Raw genomic sequence first — 11769 nt, forward strand, 5'->3', positions numbered from 1 at the left:
TAAATAAATAAATAAATAAATAAATAAAAGACATTTGAATTGCAGTTGACCCTTGGACAAGACAGGTTTGAACTGGGCAGGCCTGCCCCTATGCAGAGTTGATTCAGTACAGTACTGTCAATGTATGATTCCTTATGATTTTCTTAATTTTCTCTTCTCTAGCTTACTGAAGTGTAAGGATACAGTATATAATACACATAATATACAAAATATGGTGTTAATCGACTTTATGTTATGGGTAAGGCTTCCGGTCAACAGTAGGCTATTAGTAGTTAAGTTCTGGGGGAGTCGCAAGTTATACACAGGTTTTCACCTGCATCGGCACCCCAATTCCTGTGTTGTTGAAGGGTCAACTGTACTGATAACAGGTGCCAGTATTGATACTCAGACCTGGACACATCATGGTACTGGCCTGAGTGAGCAGCAGAGATGTGTCCCCACCAAAATGAAATGGGAACTGCAGCTGGGATGGGGGAGAATGTAGAGAAAGGGGGCACCAGCATGCAGAGCAAGTGCCAAGGAAGGAAGGCAGAGAGAGAGATGGAAAGTGTACACAGAGGCTTCCAAGGTGTAGCTGTGGATCATGGAGTGTTTCCACATTGCAGGGGACATTGGTTGTCTGTATAGCTAGAGAGCACTTTTGCCTAGAGCCGTGGGAGGAGCCACAAGCAAGAGACTGGTGGCCCTTGGCTAAGGGCCGAGTAGAAGATGAAGATTTCCTGAAGCAAGATGGCATTGAGCTAGTTGCCGAACAGGAAAACAACAGTTTTCAAGGGAGTTGGATTGAAGCAAGGTGTTAGTCTTTGTTTTTTCCAGGTTGGAGGGGCCCTTGGCAGACTTTAGGGTAAGGGACGAGAGGTAGTGGTGAGTGACATACTGACCTCTCAAGGTCAGAGAGGAGGCAGAGTGAAACCAGGGAGGAGTGATGGTGGTCAGTGGCACCTTTCCTCACGTTTCTGATTTCTGCCCTGACAGGTGCAGGCCACCGTCGTGGGGCTCCTGGCTGCCGTGGCCGCCCTGCTGCTGGGCGCTGTGTCTAGGGAGGAGTTAGATGTGGCAAAGGTGGAGTTGCTGTGTGCCAGCAGCGTCATCACTGCCTTCCTCGCCGCATTTGCCCTTGGTGAGCTGTGCCCCCACCCCAGTGACCACCCCCTCCTGGCTCTCTCTGCCCCCCTTCCTCGGTGCTCTGCTCTCAGCAATTTGTGTTGCAATTCCTTGAGATGTGAAAGATGGGAGCACTAATGGTGGAGCCTCATATATCCTGCCAGGGGCTGGGGGAGAGCCTGTTGGGTTACCAAGACACACCTTAAAGGTGGGCAGGGCGGATGATGAGTCCACTCTTAGGCAGGGTGTGTGTGCCAGAGCGAGCTGCTGACTCCATATCTCTTCCTTCTGCTTGTTTAAGGAACTGGCCTTTGCTCAGTAGACACATTCATTTCTTCATCCATCCATCCATTCATTCATTCACTTACTCATTCAGTCAGTCTTTAAACATTTCTCAAGCATGGCTTGCATATGGGCTTGTGGTGGGATCTGGAGTCTGCAGTCATGGTGGGGAGCAGGGCTCAGGTTTTAACTTCAATTTCATCTCTGCAGGCAGCCCTTGTACACGTTCCACCCTCCGCCCTTCTCCCCAGCTGCCACCACGCTCTTCTGCACCATGCACCTGTTTTCCTTATAGAGCACTTGTGAAAATCTGTAATCATCCACTTTCTTCATTCATTTTCTGTCTCACCTCCTCGCTAAAATGTCAGCACCTCAGAGAGGGGCCCTGCTTCTCCAGTTCTGTTCCTGTCACACTGCCTGCCACACATCAGATGCTTCCTATGTGTCTGCAGAAGGTGGGAAGACATAAGCATTGACAGACATGAGCTCACGCATGACAGTGGCAACGACAGTGGCCGGGCAGTTACTGTAGAATGTCACCCATTCGCTCATTCCTCAGTACTTACTGAGTGTCTGCCGCATGCCAGGCACTGTTGCGGTGCTGGGGATGCTCTGGGGAGTGACTGCACCGTTCTGTGATGTTGATATTCTGGTACAGAGTGAGACATCCGTACACGAGCACAAAGGGCCAAGTGTCTAGGGTAGCCCCCCGTTCACAGTCATGCTTTCTTTTTATGTCCTGTTTGTTCACTTCAAATTCTTGTTCACTTATTTGTGCGCCATCCGTTCCTCTGCCCAACAAGGATTTACTGTGTGAGTACAGAGCCTGATGGTTATTTTCATTACCTAAAATAGGCATATTTCAGCTCCTAAATGTTTGCTAAATGAATGGGGTTTATTCTGGTTCTCTTCTGGATTGCGTGTCTGAGTGTCTCTTGCAAACCATGTGCAAGTACAAGAAGGAATAAGTGAACACTATAAATTGGATTTGCATTTACACTTCTGTCCTCCATCTGACTGCTCATAAAAGCCCTTTGAGCTCAGTGTTCTGTAAGATGATGTGGCGGGCTATTTGGTGGATTCTGTTCCTTCCTGTGCTAGTGTATATAATCAGGAGGGAGGGTAAAAGTGTAGAAAACCAGAAGCAGATCACAAGCTGTGCTTCCCTGGGTAGGAGTGTGCTCCTGGCCGGATACCTGTGCCAGTCTGGCCAAGGGAAGAGCAGGGCGAGTACGCCACACCTTCTGGAGAATTAGAGCCCAGGAGATGCTTGACATGAAGTCTCTTCTGAAAACAGCACCATCAGATGATTCAGGAGGCCAGTCCTGTTCCTGTGGGGCCCTGTAGAGAATGCCATTCCTAGCTCTCCATTTTACAGATGAGGAAACTAAGGCCCCGAGGGGGGGGGGGCGGAGCTCACCAGCATGGACATAGCCGGGTTGTCCAGAGATGTGTAGGAGTTCAGAAACATTGCTGGTGGCTCCTCGTGTGACCTCGACGTGACTCTGCTGTAAAGCCAGGTGGTGGTGGTGGTGGTGCTGGTGGATTTTAGTAGGTGCTCTCAAACTGGTGGTGTCTGTGTAGTCCCTGTGGGATTGTTACCAGACTGCCAGCTGTGCAGACTCAACTTCACTTAGAAGTGACATTTCAAAAGAGAGAAAACAGCTATGACCTGGTCATGAAACAGGGCACAAACTGTGGCCAGTTAGTATGGCATTGAGGTGAGAATAATAATTTTGTTTAGAGTTATGAATACTGGGTAAAATGTTAAAACATCAATAGCCAAGATACAAAGTGTCTTCTTAAAGACCCACATGCGACACTGTTGGTTTAAGTCCTAGGCAGTGGCCGAGGGCTAGAGGATGACACACGACTATCGCCTCAGAGCACAGGGTCAGGATGGAAAGTAGGCCCCGGGGAGGTCTCCAGTGCAGCACCTGAAACCCCACCCCCAGCCCCACTGGCAGAGGCCACCTGCTGCCTGCACCCAGTGGTGGCCCTGCTGGGCTCCCGAGATGGGCCTGTTCCCCAGAGATGCGACCCCACTGACAGTACTTTATGCAGTCTGCACCTGCTTCCCCTTCCTTCCCTCCCCCTCTCCCACCCTGGACGCCCTGTGCACCATCCTGTGGCTCTCCTGGTTCCCCTGCCCCCAGCAACTCCCCCCTCACAGGCTTTGCCCCTAACAAACCTCTCACGTTGCTAATCCCACCAAGGTACCTGTTTCCCTGGGTACTCCAGTGGACACAAGAGGCCATGCCCTGCCCCTGGGGCTCTGTCGTTCAGAGCAGTTTTGGAGTCCTCTTTCCTGCATTGAGGGGCTGTGAGCTTCATGTCTAGTCCCAGGTGGTGGGGAGCCCGGGAGTCTACTCCCTGCTATCTCCCCATGGGTTTGAGTGTATCCTCAAAGCTTTCAGGCTGCTCTTCGCAGCCTGTCACAGGGGTCCACCCCGCCCCCCCCACCTCCCACTGCCGCAGCCTGATTCTCAGGCTCCAGCATAGCAGTGAAACTGAGTGTCAGGGCAGCCTGGCTCCAGGCTTGGTCTGTGTGGATCGAGGCATTACTGAGCAGCCTCGCAGCCACCTTCTCATCCTGTGCTTTGAGTCTCCTCTGTCTCCTGTCTGCAGGAATGCTGATGGTTTGTATAGTGATTGGCGCTCGGAAGCTCGGGCTCAACCCAGACAACATTGCCACGCCTATTGCTGCCAGCCTGGGAGACCTCACTACATTGTCCCTTTTGGCTTTTGTCAGCAGCTTCTTCTACAAATACAAAGGTAGGGGTGCCCCAGGAAGGGGGTGGGCCACAAGCAGGGCTGGGTCTGACATCCGCACCCAGCCCACAGCATTCAGACCAGGCACCGCTCACACAGAAAGGAACTTATGGGGTCTGTCGTGGGGTCAGAAATCCTACTTTTCCCAAGGCAAAGCCTGAGGTCATTCAGCAGATTTGAGGTGTTCCCTAGCAGGTACCTGAAGCTTTCCCAACCACTTGGGTCAACAGATTCGTTGTCTGTCTCCCCTTAGGACAGGGGTGCACGAGGAGGCCAGGGAGGACTGGAGGCTAACAGAGCTCCATGGGAAGGCATTTCACATTGGACACATACAAACCACCCGGAAAGGGACTCCCAAGGAGGAGTGTCACAGCCATGGGCAGCAGCAGCATATCGTCCCTCCACAGGTGTGAGGAGCCCAGGGCTCCTCAGAAGGTGGCCTGGTGCCCTAGTCAGCAGCCGAGGGAGACAGGCACACATCTTGTATGACGGGCCCTCACGGCTAGAGGCCCTGACTCCACCAGGGGTCTCCCCAGGTGTGTCCTGGGAGTATCGAGGTTTGCTCATGCCCTGGGCAGTGTGGCCAGGCAGCATCCCCCTTGCCAGATGGTTCTCACCTGCTGGGTTTCCACAGCTGACCACTCTCCTCTGAGTGTCACAGTTGTTACTTTCCATCTAAGCTGGCCACCCGCAGTTGTTTGGATCTAGTAAGTGTGGATTCTGAGCATGGTCACAACCCTGAGTGCTGGGGGGGCAGGTGGCATCAGTGAGTGGTGCGGATGGTGAAGAGGACAGTGGGGAGCGTTGGAGGAAATGCCTGGACAAAGGCACAGCTGCATCGAAGCTCCGGCTTAGCATTGCCCCATGGGAACGTGGACTCAGGACCATGAGAGATCACCCAGCATCTCCATGCTGGCATCTGAAGCATACTGACAGAGTACCTGCCACTTAGAGTGTTCAGGCCCTGGAAAACTTTCCCTCTCAGCCTTGGGCCTGGCTCCTTGCCACCCTGGGATATGCTTGCCACCAATGTTTAATGGTTGGGAGATTCTCAAAGTTCCTGTAAGTGGCAGTGAAGATCTAATAAGATGACCTAATTTTCCTTTTAAACCAAACTGAATTTAAAATAAGATTTGTGTATGGGTTGGTTAATGGAGTTTTATAGGTGTCCCTAGACCCTTCCTCTCCACCCTGCTGTACCCCTACTGAAATAGTGCACGTTTCAACACATGACTTACTAGCCGTTGAGTAGTGTTGGGCTGTCCATCTCTTGAATTAGACTGTGACTACACCTTGGGTGTGCTTGGGGGGTTCACTGGGCCTGGCGTGTACCGGATAAATCTTTACTGACAACTGTGTCACCTGTCAGTGCAGTTGGGAAGACAAGCATATGCGGGGGGATGTGCTCATCATGGTGGTGAGAAAATATGAGGTGGAACCTCTGCCAGGGCTTCCAAGTCATTCTAGAACAACTGGACTGCAAAACTGTCCCAAAAGTAGTGCCCCTATAGGCTGCTGCCTTCCAGAGCCTTTGAGACTTGCTTAGAGCTTGCTGGGCTTGTCCCTCATCTCCTGGGATGGTGAAGAGGCTGGCCACTTCTGCCATGGAGCACTTTGTCCGGAGCCCACCATGGGCACCTGTGGCCCGCCCTTCCTTGTAGTTGCTCAAGGAAAGGAATGGACTGTAATTGCCTAGTGCAGAGAAAGTCAAGTGGGAGATTCTCCTAATGATGCTACTCAGAGAAAGGGGGTGTTGGGCACAGACCCACCTGCACGCCTCTGAGTGCTGAGGCCCACTCTGCAGAAGGGCATGCACCACCCTGAGCTTGAGCCTGCCCTTTGGAGGTGGGGCTAGGGGGTGAGAGGACAGTTCTAGAGAAATCTGGTGTCTTGTTCTGTGTGCATTTGGAAGGTGACACACAGAGAATAAGCAGGAAGAGTGTGAGTGGGAATGGTGCTGGTGTGTGTTGGGCCCTGGCCGGACCCCAGGTACAGTCAGGTGTCCCAGATCCAGGTGTGTTTTCATGGCTCACACCAGTGCAAGAAAATGACACGGGCATGAGTAGCTGCAAAGCTGGCCATGTTCTGGGCCCTGAGACCCATGGATGCCAAGGAGGTCACCTTGGGCTGGCCTCAGCCAGGAGCAGGATTGGCATCATTAGTTAACTCTGGCATTAGCCCTGATTTCTGCATGCTGGCTCGAGTCCTCGTGGGCCACCTCTTCACACTGTAGTCTCTCATATGCCTATCTGAGGGGTAGTTGAGAACATGAAATGAGTTTGTGCTTGGGAAGTGCTGAGCACGGTGCTGGCCCATGGTCACAATCCTATAAATGCCACCATTAATAATAATAATTAGGTTGGGATGGAAGGAGATGGAAGAGGGTACTTATGTCAGGAAAATAGCAAAAAAGAGAGGGGAAGGGGACTGTGACAGGAATTGAGGACAAAGAGGAGCTTTTCCAGTTGCTTCATGAGATGGTAAATTCTTTGAGAGGTATGTTAGGTTGGTCCACTCTAAGCTGCTGGGGACAGAAGTGTCTCCTCAGACCTCTAGCGCTTTTAGCTCTCAGCCCACCCCTCATCTTTGCAACCCAGGCCATGGCCCACCAGGCCATGCTCATGTGCCCTGGCACACATCCCCTCCCTCTCCCCACAGACAATCGATACCTGATGCCGCTGGTGTGTATTGGCTTCATGGCCCTGATCCCCGTGTGGGTCCTCATTGCCAAGCAGAACCCACCCATCATGAAGATCCTGAAATTTGGGTGGTTCCCAATCATCCTAGCGATGGTCATCAGCAGGTGAGCATGAGTGAGGGCTGCCGCCAACTTCTCCCTTTACATACCACCCCTGGCTTCTGGGGACAGAGAGAGTGGCCTGAGAGCCGCAGAACCTCTGGAGTGAGGGCGGCACTCATGGTTGCTGTGGGCTCCTCCACTAAGTCCTGGTGCTGGTTGAGTCATACCTCTTTATTCTTTATCTGTTTCCCTCTCACCAGGAACCTTAGGCCTTACTTATTCTGAGAGCAGCCCTATTTACAATTGCAGGAGCACCAGAGAGCCAGGCAGAGCCAACCTGGGAACATCAGATGAGTGCGCTAGTGCCTCCGCTCCCTGCCCCCTCGTGGCGCTGCAGGACACTGGGTCTCCCACTCCTGTGCTGCCAGAGCTCTCACTGGCCTGGACCCCTGCTTAGGCTGTAGGGAGCCCCTTACCTGCCTCTGTGAACACCATTCTACAGCATGGCTGCCAGTGGGACCTGGGAGGCTGAGGGATTATTGGCCCTGGGCCCTTCAGCTCATCTCAGGTCTTCTACCCTTGAAACCTGATCCTCCAGAGCCCTTTCTGTTGGTAGACCTGGACAGCGGCCACCCCAGTCTTTTCTGAGGTGCTTTCCTAACTTTGAATCTCAGGGAGAAGCGGTTATGGACTAGGTGTCTTTGCTTCCAGAAAGCTCCTGGGCTCCTTATACAAACCAGTCTAACTTTTTCAGGGCTGTAGCGGCAGGGCAGCCTTTGCTAAACTACAGGGGCTGGTGGGAGTGAGGTCTTGTTGTGGCATCTCTGAGAACAAGCAGCATGGGACGATACTCGTGCAGGTTCCATTTTCTGCTCAGGAAACTAGCATTTCAGTTACATTTCAGGGCATGGGTCACGTGGCAGAGCCCAGCCAGCTAAGTGGCCTTGGAGGGGAGTTTGTCATTTGTTTTTAATGAGCTGACATTATCTGATGGGTCTTCTGGAACAGCTGAGGCTCAGAATACAGGTGGAGAAGTGAGCGCGCATAGTGCAGAGGACACTGGGGAGACCAGCTTGGCTACAACAGATATTTTGTGTAGGGGTCAGGAAAGTGTTTGCTAAGCTGAGAAGGCAGGCTGATAAAACATTTTGTATAGAGGTGTACCAGGTCACCTACAAGGGTAAACTAACCATTTGCCCTCTACTCTCTCCCCAGTTTCGGAGGGCTCATCTTGAACAAAACTATTTCTAAACAGCAGTACCAAGGCATGGCCATATTTACTCCCATCATATGTGGTAGGTATCGGCAGCACTGTCACCTGGGGCCCTCAGTGTGCTGGGCTGTGCTGGCCACCAGGGCCAGGGCTGTGCGATCTGACAGCAGCGACTTCAGAGATTCGGCCCCAGGCCCTCAGAGCCATGGCCATGCTTCTGCTGGGCAGCGGCTGCTAGACTGGTTTTTCTCAGGTGGAAGGAGACCTTTGGAGAGAAAGCCCTGCCCACTGTTCCACCAGCTCACACCCTTTTCCTCCTAGTCACCACGGAGACTTGAGCCTTCCCGCAGAGCTAAATCCCACCTGTTGAAGGCACACCATGTCTAAGCCAGGATTTGCTGGCTCCTGCAGACGAAATGTGGCCTTCAGAACTGGGGTGTTGGCTTCTCATGGTTTTGTTTTGTTTTTAAACTTAGATTCACTGGTGACATTTAAAACTCAGACATTTGCACATAAAAATCTGGATTTCTGTTTTCTCCTTAAAAAGCAAGGCTGTGATAGTACTGAATTTACATTCTCGGTGAGGTGAGAATCAGCTGCCACTGAAATAGGACTTATGATGTTCCGTTTGCCCAAATCCCCTCCATTCCCCGTTGTCTTTCACCCAGCATTTCACTGATTCACCTTTTAGGCTTAGACCCTGTGGGCATTTATGGTGAGGACCCTCTTTTAACCAAAGCTTGGTTTGTCCCCAGCTTCTCATAAGGATCTGTAAATGGGACGAGCCAGTCAGGAGAGGAACCAAACATGATAACTTACTGCACACTTCACTTGGTCCCAGGCCCTGGTGTTCTGGGTCTGTAGAAACATGCTTCAGGGATGCCTGGGTGGCTCAGTTGGTTAAGCATCTGCCTTTGGCTCAGGTCATGATCCCGCAGTCCTGGGATTGAGCCCCACATTGGGCTCCTCACCCAGCAAGGAGCCTGCTTCTCCCTCTGCCTGCAGCTCCCCCTGCTTGTACTGTCTCTCTGTCAAATAAATAAATAAAATCTTTTTTTTTTTTAATGAACATATAATGTATTATTTCTTTAGGGATACAGGTCTGTGATTCATCAGTCTTACACAATTCACAGTGCTCACCATAGCACATATCCTCCCCAATGTCCATTACCCAGCCACCCCATCCCTCCTACCCCCCACTCCAGCAACTCTCAGTTTGTTTCCTGAGATTAAGAGTCTTTTATGGTTTGTCTTCCTCTCTGGTTTCATCTTGTTTCATTTTTCCTTCCCTTCCCCTATGATCCTTTGCCTTGTTTCTCAAATTCTTCATATCAGTGAGATCATATGATACTTGTCTTTCTCTGATTGACTTATTTCACTTAGCATGCTACCCTCTAGTTCCATACATGTCATGGCAAATGGCAAGATTTCATTTTTTTTGATGGCTGCATAATATTCAATTGTATATATATACATCTTCCTTATCCATTCATCTGTCAATGGACATCAGGCTCTTTCCATAGTTTGGCTATTGTGGACATTGCTGCTATAAACATTGGGATGTATGTGTCCCTTCGGATCACTACATTTGTATCTTTGGGGTAAATACCCAGTAGTGGAATTGCTGGGTCATATGGTAGCTCTATTTTCAACTTTTTGAGGAACCTCCATACTGTTTTCCAGAACGGCTACGCCAGCTTGCATTCCCATCAACAGTGTAGGAGGGTTCCCTTTCCTCCGCATCCTCGCCAACATCTGTCATTTCCTGACTTGTTAATTTTAGCCATTCTGACTGGTGTGAGGTGGTATCTCATTGTGTTTTGATTTGTATTTCCCTGATGCGGAGTGATGTTGAGCACTTTTTCATGTCTCTGTTGGCCATTTGGATGTCTTCTTTGCAGAAATGTGTGTTCATGTCTTCTGCCCCATTTCTTGATTGGATTATTTGTTCTTTGGGTGTTGAGTTTGATAAGTTCTTCATAGATTTTGGATACTAGCCCTTTATCTGATATGTCATTTGCAAATATATTCTCCCATTCTGTCAGTTGTTTTTTGGTTTTGTTGACTGTTTCCTTTGCTGTGCAAAAGCTTTTTATCTTGATGAAGTCCCAGTAGTTCATTTTTGCTTTTCTTTCCCTTGCCTCTGGAGACATGTCTAGCAAGAAGTTGCTGTGTCCAAGATTGAAGGGGTTGCTGCCTGTGTTCTCCTTTAGGATTTTGATGGATTCCTCTCACATTGTGGTCTTTCATCCATTTTGAGACTATTTTTTTTAAGTTTAATTTAATTTTATTATGTTATGTTAGTCCCCATACAGTACATCATTATTTTTTGACGTAGTGTTCCATGATTCATTGTTTTCGTATAACACCATTGTTTTGCTCCATGCAATATGGGCCATCTTAATACCCATCACCAGGCTAACCCATCCCTCCATCCCCATCCCATCTAAAATTCTCCGATTGTTTCTCAGAGTCCATAGACTCTCATGGTTCATCCGCCCCCTCCAATTTCATCCCCTTCATTTTTCCCTTCCTTCTCCTAATGTCCTCCATGCTATTCCTTATGTTCCACAAATAAGTGAAACCATATGATAATTGACTTTCTCTACTTGACTTATTTCATTTAGCATAATCTTCTCCAGTCCCATCCATGTTGATGCAAAAGTTGGGTGTTCATCCTTTCTGATGGCTGAGTAATATTCCATTGCATATATGGACCACATCTTCTTTATCCATTTGTCTGTTGAAGGGCATATTGGCTCTTTCCACAGTTTGGCTATTGCAGACATTGCTGCTATGAACATTGGATGCTTCTTTTCACTACATCTGTAGCATCAGGGAAAGACTTTAGGGCAGTCCCTGGGACTGAAACCCAGAGCGGTGGGGCTGCACGTGCATTTTGAGTCTATTTCTGTGTGTGGTGTAAGGAAATGGTCCGGTTTCATTCGTCTGCATGTAGCTGTCCAATTTTCCCAACAACATTTGTTGAAGAGACTGTCTTTCTCCATTGGATATTCTTTCCTGCTTTGTTGAAGACTAGTTGACCATAGAGTTGAGAGTCCATTTCTGGGCTCTCTCTTCTGTTCCATTGATCTATGTGTCTGTTTTTGTACCAGTACCATATTACCTTGATGATTATAGCTTTCTAATAGAGCCTGAAGTCCGGAATTGTGATGTCACCAGCTTTGCTTTTCTTTTTCAACATTCCTCTAACAATTCGGGGTCTTTTCTGTTCCATACAAATTTTAGGATTATTTATTCCATTTCTTTGGAAAAAGTTGATGGTATTTTGATAGGGATTGCCGTAAATATGTAGATTGCTCTAGGTAATATAGACATTTTCACAATATTTGTTCTTCCAATCCATGAACATGGAAAGTTTTTCCATTTCTTTGTGTCCTCCTCAATTTCCTTCATGAGTATTCTATAGTTTTCTGAGTACAGATTCTTTGCCACTTTGGTTAGATTTATTCCTAGGTATCTTATGGTTTTGGGTGCAATTGTAAATGGGATCGACTCCTTAATTTCTCTTTCTTCTGTCTTGTTGTTGGTGTATAGGAATGCCACTGACTTCTGTGCCTTGATTTTATATCCTGCCACTTTACTGAATTCCTGTATGAGTTCTAGCAGTTTTGGGGTGGATTCTTTTGGGTTTTCC

The 11769-nt window shown here is 49.2% G+C and overlaps 1 protein-coding gene across 2 annotated transcripts; it reads left to right on the forward strand.

The window, feature by feature from the left end:
• The first annotated feature begins 14 nt into the window (after window positions 1–14).
• Window positions 15–9173, forward strand: LOC102745279 (solute carrier family 41 member 3). 2 transcript variants are annotated; one of them, XM_081810761.1, is made up of 5 exons: window positions 25–1120; window positions 4015–4161; window positions 6817–6961; window positions 8114–8193; window positions 8867–9173. In XM_081810761.1, the coding sequence occupies exons 2-5, from the start codon at window positions 4017–4019 to the stop codon at window positions 8884–8886; spliced, it is 390 nt and encodes a 129-aa protein (XP_081666887.1). In that variant the 5' UTR covers window positions 25–1120; window positions 4015–4016; the 3' UTR covers window positions 8887–9173. The 2 variants fall into 2 exon arrangements, with proteins under 2 accessions (XP_081666886.1, XP_081666887.1); XM_081810760.1 differs by having other exon boundaries at window positions 15–1120; window positions 8114–9173.
• The last annotated feature ends 2596 nt before the right edge of the window (window positions 9174–11769 follow it).

The sequence above is a fragment of the Leptonychotes weddellii genome, unplaced genomic scaffold, assembly GCF_054177405.1.
Source record: "Leptonychotes weddellii isolate Sample4059 unplaced genomic scaffold, ASM5417740v2 HiC_scaffold_3656, whole genome shotgun sequence".
Classification (NCBI taxonomy): Eukaryota; Metazoa; Chordata; class Mammalia; order Carnivora; family Phocidae; genus Leptonychotes; species Leptonychotes weddellii.

Bases quoted from the DNA above. Each gene is read 5' to 3' on its own strand.
- LOC102745279 (XM_081810760.1), top strand. From the start codon at position 4,017: ATGCTGATGGTTTGTATAGTGATTGGCGCTCGGAAGCTCGGGCTCAAC. The intron at 4,162-6,816 runs GTAGGGGTGCCC...CTCTCCCCACAG, and splicing joins CTTCTTCTACAAATACAAAG to ACAATCGATACCTGATGCCG. The intron at 6,962-8,113 runs GTGAGCATGAGT...CTCTCTCCCCAG, and splicing joins CTAGCGATGGTCATCAGCAG to TTTCGGAGGGCTCATCTTGA.